Source organism: Physeter macrocephalus, chromosome 1, assembly GCF_002837175.3.
Source record: "Physeter macrocephalus isolate SW-GA chromosome 1, ASM283717v5, whole genome shotgun sequence".
NCBI classification, from domain to species: domain Eukaryota; kingdom Metazoa; phylum Chordata; class Mammalia; order Artiodactyla; family Physeteridae; genus Physeter; species Physeter macrocephalus.
In genome coordinates this window covers 94,099,312-94,127,228 of record NC_041214.2, presented here as the reverse complement: position 1 = coordinate 94,127,228, position 27,917 = coordinate 94,099,312, and the positions used below count along the sequence as shown (strand labels likewise).

General features: G+C 38.9%; 1 protein-coding gene and 1 long non-coding RNA gene across 5 annotated transcripts in view; both read right to left on the bottom strand.

The window, feature by feature from the left end:
• GPR156 (G protein-coupled receptor 156) overlaps positions 1–27,917 on the bottom strand; it is a 94,731-nt gene that overhangs the window by 40,479 nt on the left and 26,335 nt on the right. For all 4 annotated transcript variants that reach the window (XM_007104838.4, XM_028493283.2, XM_055085094.1 and 1 more), the window contains exons 2-3: positions 21,069–21,546; positions 20,716–20,852 (exon numbers count right to left, since the gene is read on the bottom strand). In XM_007104838.4, coding sequence (XP_007104900.1) covers positions 20,716–20,852; positions 21,069–21,164 — 233 coding nt within the window. In that variant the 5' untranslated portion in view covers positions 21,165–21,546. The remainder of the gene's footprint in view (positions 1–20,715; positions 20,853–21,068; positions 21,547–27,917) is intronic.
• Positions 1,663–12,937, bottom strand: LOC102979379 (uncharacterized). Its single transcript, XR_447563.2, has 4 exons — positions 12,776–12,937; positions 11,631–11,715; positions 4,017–4,118; positions 1,663–2,532 (listed from the first exon to the last, which is right to left on the bottom strand). It is a non-coding gene; the product is annotated as an uncharacterized lncRNA (long non-coding RNA).

The window sequence follows — 27,917 nt, the reverse complement described above, 5'->3', positions numbered from 1 at the left end:
ACTCTCAACCACTGCGCCACCCGGGAAGCCCTTTACTTATTTTTATTTTTATTTTTTGGCTGCGTCACCCGGCATGCAGGATCTTAGTTCCCCAGCAAGGGATCGAACCCGTGTCCCCTGCAGTGGAAGTGCAAAGTCTTAACCACTGGACTGCCGGCGAAGTCCCATTACTCCTATTTTTAAATAGAGAAGTGGGATTTAGCAAAGTTCATTAAAGTGATCAAGTCACATGCCTAATAAGTGATGGGAGCTGGGATCTGAGGTGGAGTTTGATTCCACAGCTTGAGTTCTTATGCCATTTAATCTTTCACTGGGCACACCTTTAACCTTGTTAAGGGATGTTAACTTTTTTTTTTTTTTAGCCGCACCGAGCGGCATGCAGAACTTCCCCGACCAGGTTTGGAACCCATGTCCCCTGCAGTGGAAGCAGAATGTCTTAACCACTGGACCACCAGGGAAGTCCAGGATGTCAACATTTCTTAACCCCTCTTTCCATTTTCCCACCTAGGCCTACTGAGAAAAGGTTTTCCTCCCACTCTCCCCATGTGGGAAACTGCTGAGGAAGAAGCTTTCACCTCCCTATCCACCCCAGTACTCACTCTTCCCCGAGCGAGCAGGAGTCCGCAGTCACACTGGAGAGAGGTAACCGGCCTGGGCCACGTCCTACCAAACAGTCTCCAAGGTAGGAATTTCCACTCCACTTCCCTCCTTTCCCCTCTCCACCGGGCAATGAACTTGTCTCCCTTCCTGGGGCCCATTTTAGAGTTGTGTCAAGCAGTGCTTTCTAATTTAGCTTTCACCAGAAATCCCTGTGCTTTCTTTTTCTCAAAAGACTTTTTCTTTTGAAATTATTTGACTCACAGGGAATTGCAAAACAGACCAGAGAGTTTCTGTGTACCCTTCGCCCAGCTTTCTCCAAATATAACATACTACATAACTAGAGTACATTATCAAAACCAGGAAATCAACACTGGTGCAATACTATCAACTAAACTATAGACCCTATTCGAATTTCACCAGTTTTTGTGTGTGTGTGTGTGTGTAGATCTATGAAATTTACCACATGTATAGATTAATGCATTGATAACTGCCACCATAATCAGGATACTAAACTCTTCCATTATGCAAACAAAACAAAACCTCCCTCCAACTACCCGCTCCAAGTCACACCCTTCCCTCCAACCATAACCCCTGGCAACCTCTGATCTGTTCTTCATCACTATAAATTCGTCTCTTGAGAATGCCATATAAATAGAATCATACAGTATGTAACCTCTTGAAACTGGCTTTCTTCCCTCGGCATAAGGCCCTTGAGGTTCATCCACATTGTTGCCTGTGTTAACAGCTTATTCCCTTTTACTGCTGGGTAGTTCCACTATATGGATGTACCACAGTTTGTTTATCCATTCACTTGTTGAAGGATGTTTGGGTTGTTTCTAGGTTTTGATTATTACAAATAAAGCTTCTATAAACATCTGTGTACAGTTTTTTTTTTGGTGAAGGTAAGTTTTGATTTCTCTAGGGTAAATACCCAGGAGTGTGATTGCTGAATTACACAGTGAGTGTATGTTTGACTTTGTACAAATCTGCCAAACTGTTTTCCAGAGTAGTGGTACCATTTTACCCACCAGCAATGTATGAGAGATCCAGTTTCTTTGCATCCTTGCTGACACTTGGTCTTGTCAGTACGTGTGCTTTTGGCTAGTGTGGCACATGTCAGCCTTTAAGAGTAGAAACCTTGGACACCTTCTGATTATCAGCGCTGTGTGTTTATATGCACTCTGACTGGACCGAATCCTGGAGGGGAGTAGAGTGTGCTTAAGGTTCCAAATTCTTATCAAGCATCTACTGTATGCCAGACACTGGCAGGTGCTAGGAAATAAACAAAAATATTGTATTTGAATTTGAGGACTCAATATGAGGCAGGGGAAATAAGATAAGTGGATGGGTAAATATGATTATGAAACAATGTAGCAAGTACTATGGGTATATGCAAAGTGCTGTGGACACTGATAAAGGACTTGTGCCTTAGAACAGTGGTTCTTAAATTTTAGAATTGGTAAGACTCACCTGAAGAGCTTGTTAAAGTACAGATCTGGTCATCATCCTCCAAAGTGTCAGATTCAGTAGGGTCTACCGTAGGGTGCCAAGAATTTGTATTTCTAACAAGTTCCCAGATGCTACTGATGCTGCTGGTCCAGGGCCCACATTTTGCAAGAGTTTGTCTTAAAGGATAATAGGAGTTTATCAGGTGAAAAATGAGAAGAGTCATGAAGCAAGGAAGAGCAGGAGCAAAGGCTGGGTGATGAAAGTACATGGTATGCTCTAGGAATGGCCATTATCTTGTATGATGAAAGTACAACTTAATTTAAAGGGAATAAACAGAAATTGTAGATTAAGGCCAGACTACAAAAGATCTTAAGGGCTTACCTTAGGAATTGGGTAGGCAATAGAAGTCTACGTTTGAAGAAAAAAATGCTGGCAAGAGGGCAGAAGCTGAACTGGAAATGGACAAGACCAGTTAAGGGGCTCCTGTAAGAATTCAGATGAAAAGTAGATCAGGACTACACTTGGGCAACAGAGGTGGATGATAGGAGAACAATTTTAGAGACATTTCAGAGATTAAATGTCTAAGACTTGGTGACTAACTGGATGTGTAGGGAGACAAGGAAATCCAGAATGAGAAATGTGGATGGTAGTGCTATTAATGGAGACAGGAAATACACGGAGGTAGAGAAAGATTAGTGGTAAGGTATGAGTCTGGTTTTTGGTCGCCAAATCTGAACTGACTGAGGAATATCCATCTGACAATATCAACTATGAAGTTAGAATGTGGGATTTGAAAAAGGCAGGGCTTGGGGATATGTCACAGGAGGGATTAAGACCAGGTGATGGGTATAGTCTAAGAAGTGAATTAAGACTGGAACCGAAGATGATATCAACATTAAATGGGTAGGCGGAATACAGGAGCCAGTGAAAGCAGCTGGTAAGAAGCAAAGAGCTAAAACCAGGACAATCATGTATGGTAAAGTTCAGAACAGAGAAGTTTTCAGAAAGAAGGAACAGAGGAGATGGTTAAGTGTTAACATGGCTTGAGGCTCAACAGGATGGCATCTAAAAAGAGATGAGTTGATTTAACGATGTTGTCAAAGGCCATTTCACTGGAATCAGGGCATGGGTTGAAGAATGAGCTGGAGATGAGGAAGTGGAGGTGGCTGGTGAATACCACTCTTCTAAGAAGCTTGGTGGTAATAGGAAGGAGAGGGCTAGGGCAATAGCTTCAGAGAAAGGCATGACCAAGAGAAAAATTTCTTCTGGAGGCCTTCAAAAGTCTCAAGATGAATGTCAACAGTTTCCAGTGGCTAATCAATATTTATTTGTCTACCTGACTTGAAATATGCAAAACAGAGAAAACTATTTGATCAACTACTACTGATTCACTCATAGGAGGCAATTTGAATGTGGTAATCACTCTGGTATCTTTCTCAATAAATTCAGAGGCACATAATTAGTTTAGACTTATTGTCTTTTGGTCTCTGAGCACTCCCTGTACCCCATTATTAACAGCAAAAGATCCCACTGTTATTCTAAGCTTCTTCCTTTTAATAGATTTAAATAATCCTTTTATGTGTTTTGGACTCTCTTCAAAGGTGCTTCTCAAAGTCTTTTTTCCTATTTTGTACCTAACCTGACATACTCTGTGGGCCCCCTGGTCTCTTCTGGGTAGCTTTTTACAGTCTTTGAGAGATGTCTTTTTCCCTCCACAATAACCATTGTGACTATCACATTTTTAAGTGCTTGGATTTTTTTTTCTTTTTTTAAATTCTCAGTTACTCTTTCCCTACACTTCCAATAAAATCTCTTAAAACAGTCTCCAATCTTCTTATGACTTTCAAAGCCTACGTTTCAATTTTCTCCTAGCTAATACTCATATTTTGTCATAGTTTCCCTTTGAACACTGAATGATTGAGATAAATTTTATGGGCTTATGGATTGAATGTATCATGATAACTCACCTTAATTGGCTCACCCATGGTTACCTCCTATGACCAATGCCTAGTCACAAGGCAAGAACCACAGCCAGGACATTTTTCTAAATGTAGGTGGTTTGAAACCTCCTGTTATAGGAAAGTTCATTCAATCAAAAATCTCTGTTAAAAAGCTCGCCTCGGGCTTCCCTGGTGGCGCAGTGGTTGCGCGTCCGCCTGCCGATGCAGGGGAACCGGGTTCGCGCCCCGGTCTGGGAGGATCCCACATGCCGCGGAGCGGCTGGGCCCGTGAGCCATGGCCGCTGGGCCTGCGCGTCCGGAGCCTGTGCTCCGCAACGGGAGAGGCCACAGCAGAGGGAGGCCCGCGTACCACACAAAAAAAAAAAGCTCGCCTCTACCTCTTGACCTGATTAGACTTTTTACAATTCACATTTAGTTCAATTTTTAATACCTGGCATAATTTCTAAGTTTCTAAATCTTTAACATTTCTATATTGGTATCATCAGCTTGGTCATCTAGTCTAAGGCACTGGTTCTCAAACACTGGAGTCACCTGGAAAGTTGGAAAAAACTGCTGCTACTGTCCCACTCCCAGACATTCTGATTTAACTGGTCTAGGGTGAAGCCTGGATATCAGGATTTTTAAAAGGTCCCTAGGAGATTCTAATATAAACCAAGTTTGAGATATCACTGGTTTATATTCCTAAGATAAATAATCTAATTTTAAAAATTGTGAAAGGATTTGAATAGACATTTCTCCAAAGAAAATGCACAAATGATCCATAAGTATGTGAAAAAATGCTCAACATTATTAGCCATCAGAGAAGTGCAAATCAAAACCACAAAACCACTTTATACACACTAGGATGGCTAGAATAAAGAAGACAGATAATAACAAGTGTCGGCAATGATGTGGAGGGAACTGGAACCTTCAAACATTGCTAGTGAGACTGTAAAATGCTAGAGCTACTTTGGAGAAGAGCTCAGCATTTATGTAAACACAGAGCCACCACATGACACAGAAATTCCACTCCTAGCCATACAACCAAGATAAAGGAAAACATAATGTCCACACAAAAACTTATACATGAATGTTCATAGCAGCATATTATTCATAATAGACAAAAAAGGGGAAATAACCAAATATCTATCAGCTGATAAATGGATAAACAAAATGTGGAATATTCATGCAACAGAACGTTATTCAGCCATAAAAAGGAATGAAGTGCTGCTTCATACTACAACATGGATGAACCTTGTAATCATTATGCTAAGATTACACTAAGTGAAAGAAGCCAGATACAAAGGGCCACATGTTGTATGACTCCATTTATATGTATTGTCCAGATAAGGCAAATTTATAGAGATAGAAGGTAGACTAGTAGTTGCTAGAGCCTGGGGGAGGGAAGAAATAGGGAGGGACTGCTAACAGGTATGAGGTTTCTTTTCAGAGTAATGAAATTATTCTGGAATTAGAGAGTGATGATAATTGTCCAACCTTCTGAATTGTACACTTTAAAAAGATGAATTTCCGGCTTCCCTGGTGGCACAGTGGTTAAGAATCTGCCTGCCAATGCAGGGGACACGGGTTCAAGCCCTGGTCCGGGAAGAGCCTACATGCCTCAGAGCAACTAAGCCCATGAGCCACAACTACTGAGCCTGCGCTCTAGAGTCCGTGAGCCACAACTACTGAAGTCTGCACGCCTAGAGCCCGTGCTCCACAGCAAAAGAAGCCACCACAGTGAGAAGCCCACGCACCACCACAAAGAGTAGTCCCCGCTCGCCACAACTAGAGAAGCCTGCAAGCAGCAACGAACACCCAATGCAGCCAAAAATTAATTAATTAATTAATTATTTTAAAAATGATGAATTTCATGGTGTGTGAATTATATCTCAAAAGAATAAGTATATTCTTATTGTTATCTTATGTGTCTGAGGAATTCTTACCCATGGAGATATGAGAAAGACTCTCCTTGCCAATAACATTTCTATTTTACTACTGTTTGCTGTATATCTCACACAAAACTAGGCCACCTTCTTCCCTTTCTGGTAAGAATCTAAAGCCCAGGGTAAAGTATCACAATGTGCCAGAATGAAACATCTGGCCTTCGTCACCTTTACTAAAGAAGGATATGAGGAAAATAAACAAATGCTGGAGAAGAAAAGCTGAGTGGCAGGGTCTCTAAAGAATGAGGACAGACCACTCTGCAGCCTGGAAAGGAGAAGACCAATGGGGATGTCATAGAAACCTATTAAATCACAAAGAGATCTTGTGTATACTAGAAAGAAATCCTGGAATACTTGAAAGAGATGATACCACTTAAAGGTTTAGAAATGCAAAGTTAGGACATGAAAAATAAAGTAACAACTTCACAAAACAGGTAATGATCTAAGGATGATCATTATCATTATTCCCCTGAAAGATAGTACAGGTAATAAAATACAGTTTTAAGGAAATGGCCCTATAGTAGATTATTTTATCAAAATAAGTTACTACTAATAGGAGTTTTTATTTTTCTCTTTAAAATTTAAAACGATTTTAATTGTGGTAAAACAAAAATAAAATTAATACAATAAAACAACATAAAATTTACCATCTTAACCCTGTTTAAGTGTACAGTTCAGTAGTATTAATTATATTGACACTGTTGTGTAACCAATCTCCAGAACTTTTTCAACTTGCAAAACTGAAGCTCTATACCCATTAAACAATAATTTCCCATTTCTCCCTCCCTCCCCTCAGCCCCTAGCAACAACCATTTTATTTTCTATTTCTATGAGTTTGACTACCCTTGATATCTCATATAAGTAGATGCATACAGTATTTGTCTTTTTGTGAGTGGCTTATTTCACTTAATGTCCTCAATATACATCCGTGTTGTAACGTATGTCAATTTCCTTCCCTTTTAAGGCTGAATAATATTCCATTGCATGTATATCTCACATTTTGTTTATCCATTCATCTGTCAATGGACACTTGGATAGCTTGTTTTGGGGGGACAAGGGGGAAGATGGGACCAAATACTAAAGTTGATATCCAGAGGATTAACCTGTCCTCTCCTAATAAGGTGCTTGGTATCACTATCAGAGACAGAAAGATGGTAAGAATTGGGGCTCAAATGGTGGTCAAAGAGGTTAGACCAGAATTCAGGAGTCTAGGCAGACTCATAGGATTAAGACACACAAACCAGATACTGGGAGCATGAAAGGAAGAAGAAGCAGTGGTAATTTAGGGATTGAACATACAAGGATGTCTAAAACCAGGAGATCTTGGGACAACACTGTGAATCAACTATATTTCAATTAAAAAAATTTTTTTAAAAAGTAAAACCAGGACATCACTTTGAGGAAGAGAAATACAGAAGAAAGAGTCAACAAGGGACTTCCCTGGCAGTCCAGTGGTTAAGACTTTGCCTTCCAATGCAGGGGGTGTGGGTTCAATCCCTGGTCGGGGAGCTAAGATCCCACATGCCTCACAGACAAAAAACAAAAATATAAAACAGAAGCAATATTGTAACAAATTCAATAAAGACTTCAAAAAAATTTTTTTTTAAAAAACGAGTCAACAAAATAGTGAAGTATGAGTGAGAATCAAAGTCCGCCAAGCAGGGTCAGGAAGTACAGAAAATTAGCAGAGAACCCAGTGAGTGAGGGGTTGTACCAGAAAGGGAGGGTATACTACAGGCCAGTGTAGGTATCTAAGGGAAAGGTCTAGGATTCTAGCAGGCAGTACGCCACCAGGAAAGGAATGATCAGACTCTAAACAGACACTGGCTGCTCCCCTCTGGCCTCTGTCCTAGGGCATGTTGATTTGATAAGAGAGAGGGGGAAAATGAAAATAGATAGGCCATCCAGAGAAAACCATAATTCAAAAAGATACACGCACCCCAATGTTCACTGCAGTGCTATTCACAATAGCCAGGACATGGAAGCAACCTAAATGTCCATCAACAGAGGAATGGATAAAAGAAGATGTGGTACATACACACAATGGAATATTACTCAGCCATAAAAAAGAACAAAATAATGCCATTTGCAGCAACATGGATGGATCCAGAGATTCTCATACTGAGTGAAGTAAGTCGACAGAGAAAGACAAATATATGATAGCGCTTATATGTGGAATCTAAAAAAAGACTACAAATGAACTTATCTACAAAACCGAAATAGATTTACAGGTACAGAAAATAAACTTATGGGGGCTTCCCTGGTGGCACAGTGGTTAAGAATCCTCCTGCCAGTGCAGGGGACACGGGTTCAAGCCCTGGTCCAGGAAGATCCCACATGCCATGGAGCAACTAAGCCTACGCGCCACAACTACTGAGCCGCGCTCTAGAGCCCGCAAGCCACAACTACTGAGCCCGCATGCCACAACTACTGAAGCCCACGTGCCTAGAGCCCATGCTCCGCAACAAGAGAAGCCACCGCCATGAGAAGCCTGCACACTGCAACAAGAGTAGCCCCTGCTCACTGCAACTAGAGAAAGCCCGTGAGCAACAATGAAGACCCAACGCAGCCAAAAATAAAATAAATACATTTATAAAAAAAAAAAGAAAATAAACTTATGGTTACCAGGGAGTGGGAAGGGGAGGGATAAATTGGAAGACTGGGATTGACGCATACACACTACCATATATAAAATAGATAACTAATAAGGACCTACTATATAGCACAAGGAACTCTACTCAATACTCTGTAATGGCCTATTAGGGAAAAGAATCTAAAAGAGTGTATATATGTATTTGTATAACAGATTCACTTTGCTGTAACCTGAAACTAACACAACATTGTAAATCAATTATACCCCAATAAAAAATTTTTTTAAAAAAGTAAATAGATAGGCCAGATATAGGAAATTTATACTGCATTCTGGAGCTAACTCTCAACATCCAAAACGGTGTGGCTACTTTGATTTCCATCCAGACTGGTGTCAATATTGGCATAGGTTGGATTTGGTGAGGTTGCAGGGATATCTACACAGTGGGGATGCCTGGGGTCCAGAGAGTGTTAGTTATAGTCTGAAAGTTGTTAGTGGGGCCTGCTATAATATGAATTTAGTACTAATTTAGACCACTTATTTTCTTGTGCCTACAGCCAAACTATGCCCAGATTCCAGGGGTGGGACCAAACTGATAGTTGCAAGTTAATGGGTGGGGGGGGCAGATACAAAAAGAAGAAGGGTATAGAGGTTAGAAGACAATCAGTTCTTTGCAATCCTAGGCTATACAGTAATGTTACTGGTCCACTTTGAAATTTCTCAGGATGAGACAAAACTGTTCAGATATTACATAAACAATATTACCAGTTTGTTTTTCTTTTCTCTCTTTCTTCTTCTTTTAAAGAGTTTAGAGTATATAAGTACGATGTGCAGGAAAAACATGTTTCTAGAAAATTATATTCACAGATAAGCTTCTCTAATTTGCCAGTTCTTCTCTGCTGAGGCATGTTTTCCAGCAAACAAAATGCACTAATAAATCTATCAGGGACAGAAAGGCAGTGGGGGACAGCTGCAGCCACAGCATCCAGGAGTGACAATGATTAATTCCTACATCTGCTCGGTCAGAGAGAAGCAAAGGTCACTGTGCATAGATTAGCATCCTGATCACCACCTCCTCCTAACACACACACACACACACACACACACACACACACACACACACACGTGCGCGCTCAAGCACGCACACGGGAATAGCATCTTCCTCCATTGATCATAGCACAGTTCAAAATGCCTGAAATATGTCTACTGTCTGAAAACTTTCCTCCCCCCAGAAAGCAAGCTCTTTAGTGGGACAGAGATGGAAGAAGGAATAGAATAGGATCAGCAACTGATTAATGTCAGATTACTGTCTAACCTTGTTAACATCCAAATTAAGTGAAAATCTGATGCTCAGCTACATTTATGAAAGCCAAGGGAACAGGAAATTTAAGAACAAATCCTGATGCAGGAATTTGATCAAAGTAAGAAAGGCTATTATGGTGAAGCAGTTGAACACGTGGACATCTGGCATTATGTAAGGAAGGTATTTAGAAGCTGACTCTTTGTCCTCATGTTCAGCAGTCTCCTGAAGACATTGCCACTTCCTATTCAGGACTTCTACACTTATAGATACCTGACAGGTTGACTTTTTAAAAAAATAATCTTGGACCAGGAAAGGTATTTTGTTTTGTTTTGTTTTGTTTTGTTTGTTTTTTTTTTGTTTTTTGCAGTATGCGGGCCTCTCACTGTTGCGGCCTCTCCCGTTGCAGGGCACAGGCTCCAGACACGCAGGCTCAGCGGCCATGGCTCACGGGCCCAGCCGCTCCGCGGCATGTGGGATCTTCCCGGACCGGGGCACAAACCGCGTCCCCTGCATCGGCAGGCGGACTCTCAACCACTGCGCCACCAGGGAAGCCCAGGAAAGGTATTTTTTAAGTGCACAAATTATAAATGTTTAGCTCAGTGAATTATTACCAAGAAAACATCTATGTAACTATCATCCAAGTCAAGAAAAAGAAAATTTCAATACCTCAAAACCTCCACTCATAATTATTACCCCCTCCTTCCTCCCTAAAGGTACACCACTATCTTGACTTTTTTTTCACTAGCTTGACTTTTAACACTATACTTTAGTTATGCCTGCTTTTAAACTGTATTTAAGGGGAAGCATATAGTACATGTTCTTTTGTGGCTAGCTTTTAAAATTTGTTTGTGAGATTTGGCCATGTTTCTGGGTGTTAATAACTTGTTCATTTTCATTGCTGAATAGTATTTCATTGCAAGAACGTACCATAACTTATTGATTCCTTTTACTGTTAAAGGACAGTTGGGGTGACTACAAATAATGCTAGTGTGAATATTCTTTATACAACTTTTGGTATAAATGTGCATACATTTCTCATGGGAATAATTTAGAAGTGGATTTGCTGGATCACAAGGTATATGAATTGTTAATTTTAGAAAATATGCCATATAAGAAAAATAAGTACTAGGGATGTAATGTACAACATGGTAAATATAATTAACACTGCTGTATGTTACATATGAAAGTTGTTAAGAGAGTGACTCCTAAGAGTTCTCATCACAAGGAAAAAGTTTTTTTCTATTTATTTAATTTTGTATCTATACAAGATGATGGATGGTCACTAAACTTATTGTGATAATCATTTCATGATGTATGTAACAAATCATAATGCTGTACACCTTCAACTTATATAGTGTTATATGTCAATTATATCTCAATAAACCTGGGAGAAAAAAAATTTTCACAGGAGAAAAAAAGATATACCAAATCACTTTCCAAAGTGGTTGTACCAATTTGCACTCTCACCATGAGCAGACAAGAATTTCACAGCTTTGCATCTTTATCTTAACATTCTCTTAAAAAATTTAAGTCATTTGGTGTATATCTCATAGTATTAATTTGCTATTCCCCAGCCATAGGTAACCACTACCTATTTTCTATCTATATAGATTTGTCTATTCTAAGCATTTTAATAAATGGAATCATAAAATATATGGTCTTCTTCTCAAAAAGGGAAAGAAATCCAAACATAACACTAAAGATAGTCTTCATATCAAAAGGGAAGAGAATAAAAGAAAAAAGGAACAAAAAAGAACTAAAAAAACCCCAAAACAGTTAACAAAATGGCAATAAGTACATACCTATCAATACTTTAAAGGAAAATGGACTAAATGATCCAATCAAGCTGCACAGCACAGGGAGATCAGCTTGGTGCTTTGTGTCCACCTAGAGGGATGGGATAGGGAGGGTGGGAGGGAGATGCAAGAGGGAGGAGATATGGGGATATATGTATATGTGTAGCTGATTCACTTTGTTATAAAGTAGAAACTAACACACCATTGTAAAGCAATTATACTCCAATAAAGATGTTAAAAAAATGATCCAATAAAAAGACACAGACTGGCTGAATGGATACAAAAACACCACCCATATATATGCTGCCTACAAGAGACTCACTTCAGATCTAAAGACACACAAAACTAAAAGCAAGGGGATGGAAAAAAGAATACTCTGTGCAAATGGAAATCAAACAAAAGCTGGGGCAGCAATACTTATATGAGACAAAATAGACTTTAAAATAAAAACTGTAGCAAGAAACAAAGGAGGTCATTACATAATAATCAAGGGATTGATCCAAGAAGATACAGCAATTATAAATACATATGTGCTCAACATAGGAGCACATATAAAAAACTTTATATTTATATATATAATAAAACATTCCATCCCAAAGCAGCAGAATACACATTCTTTTCAAGTGCACATGGAATATTCTCGAGGATAGACCATTTGCTAGGCCACAAAATAAGTCTTGGGAAATTTAAGAAAACTGAAATCATTTCAAGCATCTTTTCTGACCACAATACTATGAGACTAGAAATCAATTACAAGAAAATAACTGCAAAAAACATAAACATGTGGAATCTAAACAATATGCTACTAAACAACCAATAGATCACTGAAGAAATCAAAGAAGAAATTTTTTAAAAACCTGAAGACAAAAGAAAATAAAAGCACAACAATCCAAAAACTATGGGATGCAGAAAAAGCAGTTCTAAGAGGGAAGTTTATAGCGATGCAAGCTACTTTAGGAAACAACAAAAAAATCTCCAACAAACAACCTAACCTCATACCTAAAGAAGAACAAACAAAACCCAAAGTTAGTAGAAGGAAAAAAATCATAAAGATCATAGCAGAAATAAATGAAATACGGACTGAAAAACAATAGAAAAGACCAATGAAACTAACAGCTCATTCTTTGAAAACACAAACAAAATTGATAAACCTTCAGCCAGACTCATCAAGAAAAAAGGAGAGAGGGCCCAAATCAATAAAATCAGAAATGAAAAATGAGAAGTTACAACTGGCACCACGGAAATACATTCTTGCTGCGTATGGCCACAGGCAAGGCCCTGACTGCTCCTTAACTAGACCATTTCTCAGGGCTGTGTTTGCAGTGAGCAACCTTGAGGGATGAGGTAACATACCCCATGCCCCAGACAAAGAATAGGCTTGTTATGACTCACTATAAAAGTGATGAATTCCCCAGGCTTAGGTTCCTTTCCTTTAATGGTAGCTCCCTGTGTGTGCAAGTATCATCCATCATGGGCCCTGCATCATCCCCATGGGACTGATGGCATGGGAACCAGCACAAACCCAACATGAAGCTCTGACTACTGCCTTCTACCATGAGCAATGAAGTACTTTGTTTCTGACCCAAGAGTCTTGTGTCTTTTGCTAGCATAAAACAGTAACAGGCTAAGTTGTTACTTTATAAGTAGGGCAAAATCTCATACCCTACACAATTCTTTTTTAATTTATTTATTTATTTATTTTTGGTTGCATTTGGTCTTCGTTGCTGCGTTCAGGCTTTCTCTGTGGTGGTGAATGGGGGCTACTCTTCGTTGCGGTGCACGGGCTTCTCATTGTGGTGGCTTCTCTCACCGTGGAGCACAGGCTCTAGGTGCGCGGGCTTCAGTAGTTGTGGCATGTGGGCTTGGCAGTTGTTTCTCATGGGCTCTAGAGCACAGGCTCAGTAGTTGTGGTGCACAGGCTTAGTTGCTCCGCGGCATGTGGGATCTTCCCGGACCAGGGCTCGAACCTGTGTCCCCTGCATTGGCAGGCAATTCTTAACCACTGCATCACCAGGGAAGCCCCCCTACACAATTCTTATTACTCAAACTTTTTGATTTTCCAGGTAGTAAAACCCCAGCTACTGGGGATTATTGTGGGAATGCTACTTTCAATTCTGAGAAGTAACAATATGTAAATAACTACCATCTAAATCATTATCACAAATGACAGTAAGATAAGGTCTTAGAATAAAAGATAGTCCTTTAATTGAACAAGTTTAGCTTCATGCAAAACTTATGACATTGCCCTTGTTTTGTGCATTTCAGAGGAGGCACCAGGAGAGCCTCCCTTTTGACATGAAAGGTCTACTTTGCTCCAAGAGTTAATTTGGTCCTTATTAAACTGCATGAGGAATCTAGGAAAAAAGAGTGCATTCTCCCATATCCGTCATTAATACCTAGCACACTTCACAGATGGGTTTTAGGTCACCTAGCAGGGCCCTTTGGAAAAGGACACCAAATATGGTATACTTTTTCACTCATGAGAACCTTCTCAGAAAAATAAGAATGTTTATGGACTACATTTTTAATAGCTTTATTGAGTGTAACTGATATACAATAAACTGTATGATTTTTGAAGATTATATGATTTATTAAGTTTTGATATATGTATATACCTGTGAAATATTCGCCACAATCAAGGTAATGAACCATCACCCCCAAAAGTTTCCACATGCCCCTTGGTCATCCCTCCTTCCTGCTCTTCTGTGTTACCCACGACCTGCAGGCAACCATTCATCTGATCTCTCACTACAGATTAGTTAACAATAGATTAATTTTCTAGAATTTGTATAATTGGTATTATATAGTATACAATCTTTTTTGCCTGTCTTCCTTCCCTCAGCATAATTATTTTGATATCCATCCATGTTGTTCCAAATATTAATAATTATTTTAATGTTGAGTGGTATTTCAGCGTATGGATATACCAAAATTCGTTTATCCATTCACTTGTTGATGGATATTTGTTATTTGCAGTTTTTGGCTATTACAAATAAAGCTGTTATGAACATGGTATACAAGTATGGTATACATATAGTTTAATTTCTCTGGGTAAAAACCTGAGAGCAGAATGACTGGATCATATGGTAGCCATATGTTGAACTTTTAAAGAAACGATCAGGCTGTTTTCCAAAGTGGTTGTACCATATTACATTCCCACCAGCAGTATATGCCAATTTAGCCATTCTTTTAAAATTTCAACCATTCTAATAGGTGTGTAGTGGTATTTCATTGTGGTTTTAATATGCAATTCCCTATGACGAATGGTGTTGACTATCTTTTCACATGTTTATTTGCCATCCATATATCTTCTGTGGTGAAGTGTCTGTTCAAACCTTTCACTCATTTTGTTGTTGTTGTTGGATTGCTTCTTTTATTATCAATTTTTAGTATTATTTATATATTCTGGATACAAGTTGTTTATCAGATATATGACTTGCAGATATTTTCTTCCAGTATGTGGCTTTCTTTTCATTTTCTTAAGTTTCTCTTTAGAAGAGAAGATGCTTCTAATTTTGATGAAGTTCAACTCATCAATGCTTTGTTTTATGGATTTTACTTTTATTGTTGTACCTAATAAATCTTTGCTTATTATAAGGTCACAAAATTGTTATCCTATGCTTTCTTTGAGAAGTTTTACAGTTTTAGATTTTTTTTAGATTTAATAGATAGGTCTATGATCCATTTTCAGTTAATTTCTAAACACGGCACAAGATGTAGATCAAAGTTCATTTCTGCATATGGGTATCCAATTGTTCCAGCACCATTTGTTGAAAAGACTGACTGTCCCTTCTTCACTGAATTGCCTTTGCACCTTTGTTGAAAAGCAGTTTCCCATATATGCATAGGTTTATTTCTGGATTCTATCTGTTCTGTTGATGTATATGTCTATCTTTACCCAATACCAAACTGTCTTCATTACTGTAGCTTTGTAACATCTTGAAATCAGGTGGTCCTAGTCCTCCAACTTTATTCTTCTTTAAAGTTGTTTTGGCTCTTCTAGGTGCTTCATATTTCCATGTGAATCGTAGAACCAGCTTGTCAATTTATACAAAAAAAAGGCCAGCTGAATTGTGATTGTGATTGGGTTTAGTCTATAGATCAATAAGGGGAGAATTAACAATATTGAGTCTTCTAACCCATGAACACAATATGTCTCCATTTATTTAGAATTTCTTTAATATCTCTCAGCAATGTTTTGTGGTTTTCAGTGCACAAGTATTTCACATTGTTTGTTAGATTTATCCCTAAATATTTCATATTTTTATGCTACTGTATACGGCATTACGTTTAATTTCACTTTTCAATTGTTTTTACTATATAGAAATACAGTTGAGTTTTGTACATTGATCTTGTACCCTGCAATCTTGTTAAACTAATTTATTAGTTTTAATTGTTTTTTTAAAAAAATAGATTCCATTGAATTTTCTATATAGATGATCAGGTGACCTGAAGGTAAGCCATTTTAGTTCTTCCTTTCTAAGTTAGGTGACTTTTATTTCTCTTTGCATTGGCTAAAACCTTCACTGTTGAATAGAACTGGTGAGAGCAGACATCTTGCTTCTGGTCACAATGGGAAAGCATTTAGTCTTCTACCAATAAAAATGGTAGGGAAGGCAGCTATGCTCACCACTATACCACCAATGCACACCAAACGTAAAATAGATAGCTAGTGGGAAGCAGCCGCATGGCACAGGGAGATCAGCTAGGTGGTTTGTGACCACCTAGAGGGGTGGGATAGGGAGGGTGGGAGGGAGGGAGATGCAAGAGGGAAGAGATATGGGAACATATGTATATGTATAGCTGATTCACTTTGTTATAAAGCAGAAACTAACACACCATTGTAAAGCAATTATACTCCAATAAAGATGTTAAAAAAAATGGTAGGGAGTTAGGTTGAGGGAGTTCTTTTCTATTTTACTTTGCTGAGATTTTATCAGGAATGGATATTGAACCTTGTCAAATGCTCTTTCTATGCCTATTAAGATGATCATATGGTTTTCTTTTTTAGTTGGTAAACATGGTGTATTATATTGATTGATATATGGATGTTAAAACAACTTTGCATTCCTGGAATAAACTTCACCTTGTCATGATGAATTATCCTTTTGATATTGGTTGTACTCAATTTGTTAAAATTTTGTTTAGAATTTTGGATCTATGTTCATGAGCCTATAGTTTTTTTCTCTTCTAAATTCTTTGTTTCCTAACTCATTAGAATAAGTTAGGAAATGTTTCCTTCTTTTCAGTTTCTTAGAAGACTTTGTGTAGAACTAGTAATATTTCTACAATACAGGCACAGTTTAGCAGGGTGCCTCTGGCTCAGGGTCTCTCACAAGTATACCCCTTGGTGAGCCATGGCTGCAGTCCTCCAAGGCTCGACTGGGGGAAAATCTGCTTCCAGGCTTATTCACACTGCTCTTAGCAGAACTCAGAAGATCTATTTTGAAGCTCACTGACATGGCTGTTAATAAGCCTCAGGTCCTTGATGGCCACAGACTGGAAACATCAGCTCCTGGCCATGTGGGCCTCTCTGCAGGGTAGCTCACAAAATGGAAGGTGGCATCCCTCAGAGTGAGTGAATGAAAGAGTGAGAGGGATCCAAGTTGGAAGCCATAGTCTTTTTGTAACCTTATTCCCAAGTGACTAATAAGCAAATCAGTCAGTCTAGCCCATACTCAAGGAGAAGAGGTTTCACAATATTGTGACTACCAGGAGATAGGACTTATTGGAGAACATTTTAGAGACTGCCTACCAAAGTTGTTCATGATATTAACTTATTTTCCTTCTAATATTTATAGAATCTTTAGTGATGACAGCTCTCTCTTCCTTACTTGGGTAGTTATATATTCTCTTTTTTTTTCCTGGTCACTTGGTCTACAAGTTGGTCAATCTTATTGATCTTCATAAAGTTTTTGCTTTTGCTGTTTTTTTCTGTTGCTTTTCTGTTTTTCATTTTATCAGTTTCCACTTTGATTTTTATTATTCCTTTCTTCTGTTTATTTCGGGACTCATCTGCTCTTGTTTTCTGTTTTGTAAGGTGGATCTTCTTTATAATATGGAGTTTAGTGCTCTAATTTCCCCTAAAGTACTGCTTTAATGGCATCCAAAAATTTTTAATATACTGTGTTTTCACCTTCATTCAGTTGAAAATACTTTCTAGTTTCCCTTCTGATTTCTTCTTTGACCATGGGTTATTTTAAAGTGTTCTATTTCGTTTCCAAATATTTCAGAATTTTCCATAGATCTCTCTGTTATGGATTTCTAATTTAATTCCATTCTGGTCAGAGAACATACTTTGTATAACTTGAATCCTTTTAAATTTAATAAGATCTTCTCTAAGGCCCAGAAGATGATCTATCTTGGTAAATGTTCTGTGTGTACTTGAAAAGAATGTGTATTCTGCTGTTGTTGGGTGTAGGATTATACAAATGTCAATTAGGTCAAGTTGGTTGGTGGAGTTGTTCAAGTCTTCTGTATCTTTACTGATTTTCTCTTGTAGACTACATTTTAAAATGTTATCAAAAATGCAGTATTGGTGACTGAACTTGAACATTGCTACATTATTTTTATTTTATTAAAATGTTTTCCTTACTCTGGCACACACATGCATGTGTGTGCACACACAGAGTCACAGTCACAAATTTAGAGACCACAGAACTGGAGTGAAATGAGGCATCTCACTGTGATGCTGCACCTTTGAACAAATTTTACTATTTAAGAAAGCACTTTTGAAACTGGGTTATTTTATGTTTCCTTGTCTGACCTTGTAAGCTACTTAACTGCAAAATGTGTTTTTATTCACAGTGCCTCTTAATATGTTATTTTTTATGCCAAGTCATGCTCCTCCTGCAAGCAAGACAGGCAACAAAATCTTTAGTAGAATGAAACAAATATAGGTGCTTCTACTATAACACTGTTTACAAATGTTCAGACATATAAATGCTTTTTAAAAAACCTCGCATTCTACAAAATTGTGGATAAAAATAATGGGTTATGGGAAAAATAATGTGGGGCCATAACATATGAAACACATTTAACTTTGTAACCAGAATACTAATAAAAAATAATAATTATCTCAATTAAAATACTAGTACTCAGTAAATGTCCATTACCACTTGTACCCAGGATCACAGCTGATTTTTACAGCCTTAAATCTGCAAGACAAAGGTCCTTAAGGGCATTCACCTCCAACAGATAACATTGTCATCAAAATCTAATTTGGATCTGTGTTTTCTTCAGCAATCAATTGTTTTTAAATACAAGGGAAATGTCTTCTTCATGTCTTCATCTACTCCTGCAACTTCATCAGATAGCGTCACATTGTAGGTAGAATACCAGTTCTTGAAGCCATTAAACCAGCTACTGCTTGCACTGCTATCATAGTATTCTTAGCTTAACGCTTCCTTCTTTAACTGTAAGAAAGCTTGCCCCTGGATGCTTTAAACTATTGATTAGCTGGGGAAAAAATTACATATGAACCAATGAAGTTATTTTCTTATTTTCCAATTGGGTACTAACTTGCATTATAGAAATGTGTTGTAACTGAAAACAGTATACTCCATAGTTTTCTAACCTTGGAATGTGTGATTTTCCTAGTCATTTTCTTGGCAGAAGCAACTGTTGGGATTTAAATCTCCTTACTCCCAGGATCACTGAAAACATATTTACTGAGCACTTACTACGTTCCAGTCTGTTCTAAATGCTGCAGACAGTGGTGAGCATGACAGACAAGGTCCTTGTGTTCACAGACTTTACATTCTGGTGGGGGATGCAGACAATAAACAGGTAAATCAATAAATATGGTACTATCAGAGAGTGATACTTGCTATGAAGAAAATAAAACAGGGTGATGGGATATGGCATGAGATGTAGAGGGCTGGGTGGCCATTCTGTAGAGAGGCTACCTTAGATAGGATGATCAGGGAAATCCTCCCTGAAGAGATGACATTTGAGCCAAGACCTATCAGATGAGAAGGAACTAGTCATGGGACGATCTGGAGAAGACTGTCAGGCAGTAGGAACAGTAAAGTGACAGTAAATCAAAGGCCTTAAGATGGGAGGGGGCTTAGTGTATTTGAGGAATAGAATGAAAAGTGGCTGGGGAAGCTTCAGGGGTGCACCCAGGGCCAAGTGCCATGCCTCACTGTCATGCTGAGGTTGACCCAGCAGATCAAGCCACTGCTGCCTAACAGTTCCATGTCCTCCAAGCCTCAGATGGCCAGTGGCACCCCAAAATGCCTGCAGACAAATCCAACTGACTGACCCTCATCTGAGTGCCAAACCCAGGCAACGGAGCATAATACACTTGATCGCCACAAAGTGTCAGGCTGCTGTGCGGACAGACGAGTTTGGCATCTCTGAGGGGGTTGTTGAAATCTGACATGGGCTCCATCCAGAAATCACCTGTAGACCAGGGAGAGAGGGCTGGAGCAGGGCTTCTCAGGAGGGAGCCTGGGATAGCTGGGGCAGGAGGATGGCACAGAGTGGGAGAGATAGGGTGGGCCTTGAGGGAAGGACTGGATACCAGTAAAGGAAAGGTTCTGCAAGTCCCTTCAGAAAAAAGCCATCACTTTGTTTCTTTTGTCAGTCCTCGGTGCCATACGCCCTTACCTGGATGAGCCAGTGACTTTCCAACCAGTCACAATTGTCTAGCAGAATAGCCAGGTAGTGGGGCTTCACTATTTTTACGGAAACCTTAGCTTACCCAGACTGGTTCCAATTGTGCTGCCATAAACTTTAATGTTGCTTTGGAATATTTCTCTACGTGCTCTCTATTTTTAATACAAATACCTCATCTTCTCGGAAAGATCTCACCATCCTTTATGAGGAGAGACTCTTCATTCTCTTCTTTGGATATCCTTGTAGTAGTTAGCACAAGAGTGGGCCAGACCTTTCTCCTTCTCAAGAGGGAATTGTACTGCAAGGCCAGGCCTCCTTCAGGGACAGCTTCTCACATAGTTTAATGCCACAGTAGAACACAAGCTTTGCTAATACCAGCCAGCAGCTCGTGGTGCCAAAGTGACACTAACACTCTGGGTTTCATGTTTCAGGCAACGAGATATGAGAAACTAGGCATGGGGCTGCTTACCTGTTCTTCCTGCAGCGAATTGTGAAGCCAAGAAAGAAGGCTATCAGCAGAAGTCCACAGCTGAGGAAAGTCCAAACAACACCCAAGAGAGCAGGAGATAATGAAGAAATGGTCTTACTGCTGTGGTGGGAAGAGGTCTGAGAACAGAATGAAGAGAAGCTGTTAGGAACGAAGGCTCTTCTATAGATCAAACATGAACTGCCCCCATCATCTCCAGAGCTGGGACGTACATGTCCTGCATAAGCATTTCCTCCTCGTACTTCTCCCCCCTCCACCACCACTACCATCATCAACAATAATAACAACAACGTGTACATCTAAGCAGCCCCGACACCCCATGGCTGCTCACTTACAATCGTTGTCCTGCAGAGATCATGAAGGGGTCTCCGCTCCAGCTCCTGGCCTGGAAAACCATCACACAATTCAGAGCAGTTTATTTCAGGCTCCATGTCATCATATGCCCCTCTCGGTATGTGCTTATTCACAGTCTTGGTTACCCACCAGTAGATAACCAGAAGATCTCTGAGTAAAACAGAAGAGCAACTCAAATCTTTTCTTCAGAGGTGCCATTTTGAAGCTGGCTCCTGGTGCAGAATCTGGGACGAACAATCCATTCAGGTGGAAGCGGAGAGTTATTTCACTAAGCCCCTTCATCAGACACCCTCCAGGCTCTCCTGGTCCCCTGCTGCCAGTGCAGACCATGTGAGTCAAGAGTGGGCATCTTAGTAACCATTAAGTCACACACTGCGATGATTCTGGCTTGCCACCAGATGGCAGTCGCTGCTCCAAGTACTCTCACACAGGTCTCAAAGGAGAAGAAAGCAATTAAACCTGTTAACAAACAAATGTTATTTATATATAATACACACAAATAAACACAAACACACACATATATGTAAATGGCTTATTACAGAAGTTTTAAAATATTTTACACATTTTAACTATATATTTTTATTATATGTAGTTATACACATTATTATATATAACAAAGGTTTAAAATATAGTATATATTTAAATAAATATATTTCAAAACCTCTTTAATAAACAATACTTTAAAAACAAAGACAAAACACACCTAACAATTTATAGATATACAGCTCTACAGTCCCTTTTCTGATCCTTTCATGGTCCAGCACTACAAAAATTTTAGTTTCAATATGTGAACACATCTTCCTTTTTTCCCTAGTGGAAACCCCCCTGCCCTTCAAAGATCTTTCTATGCAACTTAGGGATTATGCTCTGTCTGATCCTGGGTGGTGGTAGGCTCAGGTGCCCCATACTGTCTGCGTACATTGTCTGTTGGTTGGTCCTGTTCACTCCTGTTAGCTCAGTGAAGGGAGGAACATTCTACGCCCAGTCAGCTGGGATCTCAAAAGGATATGCAAGCCCTTTGCCAAGAGTTTCCTGTTTGTTTATTTTTAAACTGTTAGACTACTAGAAGTGGGATAGGCTACTCAGGTAATAGGGAGAGAAACTGAGGGTTCTAAGAATTCCCACAGAGTGAGCAAGTGGCCAGAGGATGGTGTTATTTCTCTCAGAAGATGATTGCAATTTGAATACTGTGATCTAAAAAAAAGCTCTACCTTGCACAACAAAAGTAGAAATGCTCAAAAGTAGAGACGCTTAAATTAACTCCAGCAGAAAAGGCAGACATGTCCCCAATACTTTGAAGCAATCTATCCCGTAACAGAGAAACAGATTTGAAATTTTACCAGTGGGAATTTAAAAAAGGATGCCACTTCTGCTTTGTGTTTCTGAAACAGCTTAGCACAGTTTTCTTTTATTGTGGAGAAAACTTGGAAGAGGAAAAAAATCAATTATTATTATTCCAATGGCCACTGAATACAGGACTTGTGTTTAAGCCAGAACAATAGTGACTGGTGTAGAATGCCATCTTTGGATTCTGCATGCTTAGACATGAACAATATAGCACCAGGTGCTGCCCATATATTGGCATCTCATATCTTCCTGAATTATTTACCAGGCTCATTACAATGAAATCCCAAGAGAACTAAAAGCCACTACCTCCTGTCAAGACATTTAAATTCTTGTGAAGTCTGATCAGATTACTGAATGCAAAATTAAGGAGTAAATATAAAAATATGACTATTTGCATCTTAATTTAGTTGAAAATTTAATTGCTAAAAAGATAATTTTTTTCTTTTTCTTAAAAATTAGACATCCCCTATTGTGCTTTCTAGCATAGAGCAATATTGGAAGCCACAGGGAGGACTACATGATGGATTGAAAAGTATATTTTTCCTATATTGCCCTTTTAATCATACTGGCAAATAAGTACACTTACATTTAAACCATTATTAAGTCCCTGTTTGTGTATCCTTACATCATATAGATGTGTGTGTGTATATATATAAAACCTCATTTTGTTCTCACAACTGTGTCATGTGAGGTAAACAAGACATCTCCTCGTTTTCACATAAGAAAACTGAAGAGTAGAAAAGTGGAGAATCTTGCTCCAAATCTGCAGAGGCGGGACTCAAATCCAGGAGTTTAACTGCAAGGTCAATGTCCTCCCAGTTAATACCCTGCATGTGGCAGACACCCTGGACTGACCTCACCCCAAGAAGACACCAATGGCCTGTTAGGTTTCTTCATGTTTAGTTCCCAGAGCTTCCTATCTATGGGTTCTCTGGAGTGTGGCCCACAACAGTATGTCTATATCAGTAACTCTCAACTGGGGCAATTTTGCACCTCCAGAGGACGTTTCGCAGTGTCTGGAGACACTGTGGTTGTCAAAACTGAGAGGAAGGTGCTACTGACATGTGGTAGGTAGAGGCCAGGGATGCTGTTAAACATCTTACAATTCACAGAATGGTCCAAATAACAAAGACTTATCCAGCCCCAAATGTCAATACCTTAATGCTAAGGTAGAGAAACCCTGGTCAACACTGTGGATACTCAGAAGGGCTAACAACCTTAAGCCCAAATCATCTTTGGGAGATTCTGTGAACATGACAGGATTGTCCAGCTGAACATAAATTTCTGAGTACATTCTAAAGGTCACCTTGGACAGACTGAACTCACTGGCATGGAACTTTGAATGCTAGGCACCCCTCCAGTCCATGGATATCCAGTGTAGGAACTTTATAAACCATGATACTAGGCTCTTCCACGGGGCTGGCATTCAATTCCAACATTAGCACACATTTACAGAGATTCACACATGAAGAAGTGGTGAAACAATGAATGGCTTAGTCATTGAGAGGACAGAGTTGAATGACTTCAAAAAGTATTGAGTGATTGGGAAAGTGGGTGGGAAGTAGTGTGTCAGAGGGGATAATAGTGAGGAATTTGACCATAAGATAGATACAGAATCCAAGGCACAAAGAGAAAGGTCTGCCAGGCTCCTCCAAGAGCAATTCCCGCCCCCATCAAAGTCTATAGAGGTAAACTGTCTAGTCCACAGACAGTAGCAGGCACAAGAAGATGAAATGGTAGGGCTTACAATTTATTTGACAGAATCCTGCCTGGTGATTAGGATCAGCAAAAGAGATACTGCATCAACTACACTGTTCCAAAGAGCAAGATGGTCCTTTACAGGTTCACAACTCTCAACAGCTCCCATATCTTTCCGAAAAAATCTACCCTATTCTTCTACACATTATTTCTGGCTATTGAAAAACTAGTCCTAAAATTACTGTCTTTTAAAAATTTGTTTGGTCGATGGTACAACTTCTGCTTCTGTTCATGAAGAATTAACTGCTATTGGAATTGCCGTCCTGCTGTAAACACCTCGAAAACCAGACAAAATATACAAAACAACTCTTACCAGATATTGGATAACAGATTTCACAGGACTTTGGAAAACAAATGAGGTGAACCTACAATTGACTGACAGATATAAAGTGAAATATAAATAAATAAATATATCCTTTCAGTGACAAAAATTGATTCCAAGTAACTGCCTGAAGGCAGTTCCCAGGCCACAGCACAAGGAAGGAAACCCAAAGAGAGCCTAGAAGTCTTGCTACGGTAAGGAGAATAGATTGCAGTTTAGGGGTATCAGGCAAACAAATTTGTGAGGCAGAGTAATGAAGAAGACAGAGATACCAAGAAAGAGAGTGCTTTGGATATCTGCAGGGAATCCTCTCAGTCTTTTTCTGAGTATTGATCTAGGCATGAGTGAGAGGAAACTACTTGAAGTGAAAGAAATAACCACTGGTAGGCAGTAGCTGAATATTTCCTGGAATTCACACAGGGTTGGGGAATACTTTGTGTTCCCACCAGCCAGAGTGGAGAGACCTCATAATACACAGGACATTGGGTGCAATTCTCAGAAAAAACTGGAACTAAATAAACCCTAGACTAGAAACTACTCTGGAACTTCCCTAATAATGCTCAAAAGTAAGCCTTAAAAGGATCAGATTGATCCACAAAAAACTTAACTGTATTCCAGAACAAAACACAATGTTCGTTAAAGGAATACAACAAGAGGCAGCACTCAACAACAGAAAATTCAAAATGTCCATCATCAATAAAAAATTACCAGGCATGCAAAGAAGCAAGAAATAAGACCTATAACAATACACTTTAAAAATTCAATAAAAACATACGGAGGGACTTCCCTGGCGGTCCAGAGGTTAGGACACCGCACTTCCACTGCAGGGGGCACAGATGTGATCCCTGTTCAGGGAATTAGGATCCTGCATCCTGTGCAGCACAGCCAAAAAATAGAAAAAAAATACAGAAATAATATAATTGCCACATGAGGACTTTAAAACAACTATTATAAATATGCTCAAAGATATAAAAGAGAACATAAACAAAATGAAAGGAGAAATGGAGAATATATTTTAAAAACCCAAACAATTCTAGAGATTAAAATGCAATTATAAAATTTAAAATATAGAAGATTAGACACTCCAAAAATAAAATATTGGTGATCCACCAGAGGGCAGAGAGCAGAAGCAAGAAGAACTACAATCCTGCAGCCTGTGGAATAAAAACCACATTCACAGAAAGACAGACAAGATGAAAAGGCAGAGGGCTATATGCCAGATGAAGGAACAAGATAAAACCCCAGAAAAACACCTAAATGAAGTGGAGATAGGCAACCTTCCAAAAATACACTAGAAGGAATCAACAGCAGAATAACTGAGGCAGAAGAACAGATTTTTAAAAATTAAAAAAAAAAAAGAAGAACAGATAAGTGACCTGGAAGACAGAATGGTGGAATTCACAGCCATGGAACAGAATAAAGAAAATAAGAATGAAAAGAAATGAAGACAGCCTAAGAGACCTCTGGGACAACATTAAACGCAACAACATTCGCATTATAGGGGTCCCAGAAGGAGAAGAGAGAGAGAAAGGACCCGAGAAAATATTTGAAGAGATTATAGCCAAAAACTTCCCTAACATGGGAAAGGAAATAGCCACCCAAATCCAGGGAGTGCAGAGAGTCCCAGGCAGGATAAACCCAAGGAGAAATACACCGAGACGCATAGTAATCAAATTGGCAAAAATTAAAGACAAAGATAATTACTGAAAGCAGCAAGGGAAAATCGACAAAAAACATATAAGGGAACTCCCATAAGGTTAACAACTGATTTCCCAGCAGAAACTCTACAAGCCAGAAGGGAGTGGCATGATATATTTAAAGTGATGAAAGGGAAGAGGAAATAGTCAATCAAGTCCAGGAAGCACAGAGAGTCCCATACAGGATAAACCCAAGGATAAACACGCCAAGACACATAATAATCAAACTGTCAAAAATTAAATACAAAGAAAACATATTAAAAGCAGCAAGGGAAAAACAACAAATAACACACAAAGGAATCCCCATAAGGTTAACATCTGATCTTTCAGCAGAAATGCTACAGGCCAGAAGGGAGTTGCAGGACATATTTAAAGTGATGAAGGAAAAAAACCTACAACCAAGATTACTCTACCCGGCAAGGATCTCATTCAGATTTGATGGAGAAATTAAAACCTTTACAGACAAGCAAAAGCTGAGAGAGTTCAGCACCACCAAACCAGCTTTACAACAAATGCTAAAGGAACTTCTCTAGGCAAGAAACACAAGAGAAGGAAAAGACCTACAAGAACAACCCGAAACAATTCAGTAAATGGTAATAGGACCATACATATCGATAATTACCTTAAATGTAAATGGATTAAATGCTCCCACCAAAAGACACAGACTGGCTGAATGGATACAAAAACAAGACCCATATATATGCTGTCTACAAGAGACCCACTTCAGACCTAGGGACACATACAGACTGAAAGTGAGGGGATGGAAAAAGATATTCCATGCAAATGGAAATCAAAAGAAAGCTGGAGTAGCAATACTCATATCAGATAAAATAGACTTTAAAATAAAGAATGTTACAAGAGACAAGGAAGGACAGTACATAATGATCAAGGGATCAATCCAAGAAGAAGATATAACAATTATAAATATATATGCACCCAACATAGGAGCACCTCAATACATAAGGCAACTGCTAACAGCTATAAAAGAGGAAATCGACAGTAACACAATAATAGTGGGTGACTTTAATACCTCACTTACACCAATGGACAGATCATCCAAACAGAAAATTAATAAGGAAACACAAGCTTTAAATGACACAATGGACCACACAGATTTAATTGATATTTATAAGCCATTCCATCCAAAAACAGCAGATTACACTTTCTTCTCAAGTGCACACAGAACATTCTCCAGGACAGATCATGTCTTGGGTCACAAATCAAGTCTCAGTAAATTTAAGAAAATTGAAATCATATAAAGCATCTTTCTGACCACAACACTATGAGATTAGAATCAATTACAGGGGAAAAAACGTAAAGAACACAAACACATGGAGGCTAAAAAATACATTAGTAAATAACCAAGAGATCACTGAAGAAATCAAAGAGGAAATAAAAAAATACCTAGAGACAAATTACCACGAAAACACGATGATCCAAAACTATGGGATGCAGCAAAAGCAGTTCTAAGAGGGAAGTTTATAGCTATACAAGCCTACTTCAACAAACAAGAAAAGTCTCAAATAAACTATCTAACCTTACACATAAAGGAACTAGAGAAAGAAGAACAAACAAAACCCAAAGTTAGCAGAAGGAAAGAAATCATAAAGATCAGAGCAGAAATAAATGAAATAGAAACAAAGAAAATAGCAAAGATCAATAAAACTAAAAGCTGGTTCTTTGAGAAGATAAACAAAACTGATAAA